The sequence below is a fragment of the Grammomys surdaster genome, unplaced genomic scaffold (genome assembly GCF_004785775.1).
Source record: "Grammomys surdaster isolate TR1022 unplaced genomic scaffold, NIH_TR_1.0 60, whole genome shotgun sequence".
NCBI lineage: Eukaryota > Metazoa > Chordata > Mammalia > Rodentia > Muridae > Grammomys > Grammomys surdaster.
This window is the reverse complement of record NW_021604562.1, coordinates 6,584,581-6,588,715: the sequence shown is the minus strand read 5'-3', so window position 1 is coordinate 6,588,715 and position 4,135 is coordinate 6,584,581. Positions and strand designations below refer to the sequence as shown.

At 36.3% G+C, this 4,135-nt stretch overlaps 1 protein-coding gene across 3 annotated transcripts in view; it reads left to right on the top strand.

The window, feature by feature from the left end:
- The window catches only part of Xiap (X-linked inhibitor of apoptosis), a 43,402-nt gene that overhangs the window by 32,873 nt on the left and 6,394 nt on the right, over positions 1–4,135 (top strand). For all 3 annotated transcript variants that reach the window (XM_028766807.1, XM_028766746.1, XM_028766688.1), the window contains 2 exons: positions 719–761; positions 2,550–2,750. In XM_028766807.1, the coding sequence (XP_028622640.1) occupies positions 719–761; positions 2,550–2,750 (244 nt within the window). The remainder of the gene's footprint in view (positions 1–718; positions 762–2,549; positions 2,751–4,135) is intronic.

Genomic DNA, 4,135 nt, shown 5'->3' with positions numbered 1-4,135 from the left:
TGTGTGTGTGTGTGTGTGTGTGTGTGTGTGTGTGTGTGTGTGTGTACATACATATACACACTGTTTGTTGAACAGGTACCTGAAGAAACCATAAAAGGGCATCAGATCCCTGGCGCTAGTGTTATAATTACAGGCAGTTATAAGCTGCCCGGTATGAATTCTGGGAACTGTGCTCTGCTCTTCTGGAAGAGCAGCAGGTGTTCTCAGCTGCTGAGCTATCTCTTTAGTAACCTTTTAGAAGATTATATAATACTTAAGGTTGCAAAAATAATGATAGAGATATACATGGCTTTTACCTTTTCTGGCTAGCATAAACAAGCCCCTGGGTTCAATCTCTACTAGGACAAAAGATGTGCTGATGTGTCTGAATTGACACACAGGAAGTGGCAGTCAGAGCATTAGTAAACTAAGAAGAGTCTTGTCCTGAATTGGGAGTCTAGAGTGGACATGACAGTTCTACCCTTAGCTTTTAGTTGAGTTGGTATTTGTTTGTTCCCTCCAGGGAGTCATTTGATCTCATTGGCCCTCAGCTTCTTGTCTGTAAAGGGGTGATGATTTGATAGTCTTACCTTCCTTCCATTTTGTTAGGCTATGCTCTTATGAATAGTAAGGTTTTAAATTATAATAAAGCCAATTTGCTTTAAGTTTATTAACTTTTCAAATTGGGATAATTGCTTTCTGCTAAAGTGAATTCTTACCATTCATATTTCTATTTTAGGTAAGAACTGCTGAAAAAATGCCATCACTAACTAAAAAAATCGGTAAATATGCTTATTAAAAATAAATCTGTTTAGTTTTGTGGCCAATTTATTATAGTATGTTTAATGAAGCTTCTATAAATTTAAGAATTTAATGAAGTGCTTATAATTTTACACCAGATAGTTTTGTAGTGAGAATGTTAATAGAAAACTAGGTACTGTGGTACAAATCTATAATCCTAGCACTCACAGTGTTAAAGCAGGAGAATTCTGAATTTGTGATCAGTCTGGGTTCCATGGCATGGTTTTAAGAAAGGAAGGAAGGGAAGGAGGGAGGAAAATGTATTAAAGCAACAAAGATTAGAAGTTTAGTTTATATTTTTAATTTTTCATTTATTTATTTAATATGTATGAGTGTTCATCCTTCATATATGTGTGAGATATATATATATATATATATATATGTGTATATATATGTGTATATATATATATATGTATGTATGTGCCTGGAGAAGGTGTCAGATCCACTGGAGCTGAAGTTAAAAGTGGTTGTGAGCCACCATGTGAGTGCCAGGAACTGAACTCAGCTCCTCTGGAAGAGCCAGTATTCTTAGCCTCTGAGCCATCTCAGTAGTCTATCTACTGTGTAGGCCAGACTGGCCTGGACCTATCTCTTTTTGCCTCAGTCTTTTTAGTGCTGGGATTGTGGGTATGTACCCCCACATGTAGCTAAAGCATGGCATTTGTTATTGTTTGGTGCTGGTGACTGAGCCCAGTGAATGGTAAGTACCCTGAGCTGCACCTCAGCAGTTATTCCTACATTCCCATGAAGAAACAAAGAGGTGATGTGATCTACCCACGACAATGGTATCGTTTCGTTTCATGTTGTTTTGTTTTTAGAGACAGGGTTTCTCTGTGTACTCCTGACTATCATGAACTTGCTTTGTACACCAGGCTAACCATAAACTCACAGAGATCTGCCTGCCTCTGCCTCCAAATTAAAGGCATGCATTATTATAAATTGTTAATAGAGCTAGCAGTGTAAACAAGGTCTTCTAAATTCATAGCATATTGTAGATGTAATTTTTAGTGGGATTATGTACAGGGTTTTGGTGGTGGTGGTGTGGAACTGTCTTTCTATGTATCTCACTGTCCTAGAACTCAATTTGAAGACCAGGCTGGCATGAAACCCCCAGATACCTTCCTGCCTCTGCCTCCAGAGTGCTAAAATTAAAGGTGTGCACCACAACACCTGACATTGGTGTTCTTTGGAGTTTTGATTTGTCTTTTGTGGGATTTTGTTTTGTTTTTTAAAGATCTCCTTTTTCAGTTGAAGCAGTATGTTTCAAAGAAAGCTTAATTTACAGTATCTGGTGAGTCCCTATTCCCTAATGCTGTACCATCATCTGTTTTGTGTGTCAAGAACTACAAGGCAGGAGAATACTACAACTATTCTTGAAATACACTTAAAATACACAGCTGTGTTATATTATTTGGAATGGATTTGGTAGCATGCATAAATAACAAAGTTAAAGAAATTGTTTTTCTGTAGCATGCTTCTTCTTGTGGTTTTTCGAGATAAGATTTCCTGGATATCTTGGAACTTTCTCTATAGAGAAGGCTAGCCTAGAACTCAGAGATCTGCCTGATCCTGCCTCCTGAGTGCACCACCACTGCTTTTCTTTTTAATTTTGGGAATCAAAGCCACAGCAACACATATAGTAGGCAAACCTTCTACCTCTGAACTCTTCAGCCGTATTATAGTCTCAAATCCCTAAACTGTTTTACTGTTTAGTTGTGTTAATGAAAATACTTCTACTGTGTTCTTTCTCCATCCAACTTTGATTTCAGATGATACCATCTTCCAGAATCCTATGGTGCAAGAAGCTATACGGATGGGATTTAGCTTCAAGGACATTAAGAAAACAATGGAAGAAAAAATCCAAACATCTGGGAGTAGCTATCTGTCACTTGAGGTTCTAATTGCAGATCTTGTGAGTGCTCAGAAAGATAATACGCAGGAAGAGTCAAGTCAAACTTCATTGCAGAAAGGTATGCATTATTTTTATAAGAAAAATTACCTTGCAGCCCATTCATTTCCCTTGTAGTATCCCCTATAGGATAAACACTTTTATTTTTTTTATTATGGTAAACTTGAAACAGAAGTGGAAAGAGGAAGGGGTTGGCTTCAATAATAAGCAACTCTTTTTCCATCTTAAGTCTCATCTTCTGTCTTTTTAGCCATAGTAAATGTCTATTTTGACATATATTCAACATATAACTGTATTTTTTAAGTGTACCCTTAATGCTGCTGTGTTTCTCGGGCTACTATAATAAAATTCCACAGAATAGATAGTTTAAACAAAATACATTTGTTTCTCACAGACTGGGAAGTCCAAATGTAGGTCCCCCCTGCATTTTTGAGTTCCCAAAGTAGTGTGTATTTCATGCTAGTAATTCCCCCAAGAGTTCTCATGTTCATGACATTATTAAACCTAATTGTATTCATACATTGCTTAACAATGAATATATGTTTTGAGAGATGTGTTGTTACATGATCTCATCATGGCATGAACATCATCACATATACTTACACAAACATAGATGGCATATGTCCCAACCACTTATTGTGGCCTCTTCATGCAATCCAGATACTTTATAAACATGAGATGTGTGCCATGAAGCTGCTGTTGATATGATATGGTATATTATTTCATGGTAGTTGATTTATATGGAGGAGTAGATTCTGATAATAAAGTATGCAAGGTAATATGTAAACCAGTAGCATAGTTGTTGGATTTTTTTTTTCATTTTCAAGTCTTATCAACTGTATTTATGCTTTCATATGACTAGCTACTTAGGAAGTTGGTTAATACCAGCATCATCACAAACACGTGATGCATTATGTCATAACATTAGGAACAATATACATGTTCTCTGGTTACCAAAGCATTGTTCAATAGCACGTGACTATACTTCTCAAAGCCTTTCCTCTGAGCATCACTGTGAATGTAAGGAACACAAACATTCATTCCCTATCAGTTTTTTTTTAATCACACTTAACAAAATTAATTCTCTAAATCATCAGAAACCTAGTTGGTTTTAATACCCCTCCTTTTTTTCAGTGCTAGAAGGTAAGCTCAGGGCTTACATGTTAAGCAGGAACTCTACCAATGAGGCACACCCCTCACTTCTCTAATCTCTTAAAACAGTTTTACACTTGATCCATTTTAATAAAGATCTAAAGATTCACTAGTTTATTCATCTTATTTTCAAATGTCTCAATTACATATATTAATTATATATAATAATAGGTTTCATGGTGTTTTCCTACATGTACTTGTACTCATCCTCCATTCCTTCCACTAATCCTCTTCTGATTTCATGTACCCTTATACCCTTTTTGACCCAGTGAGTGCTTATGGGCATGTAAATTT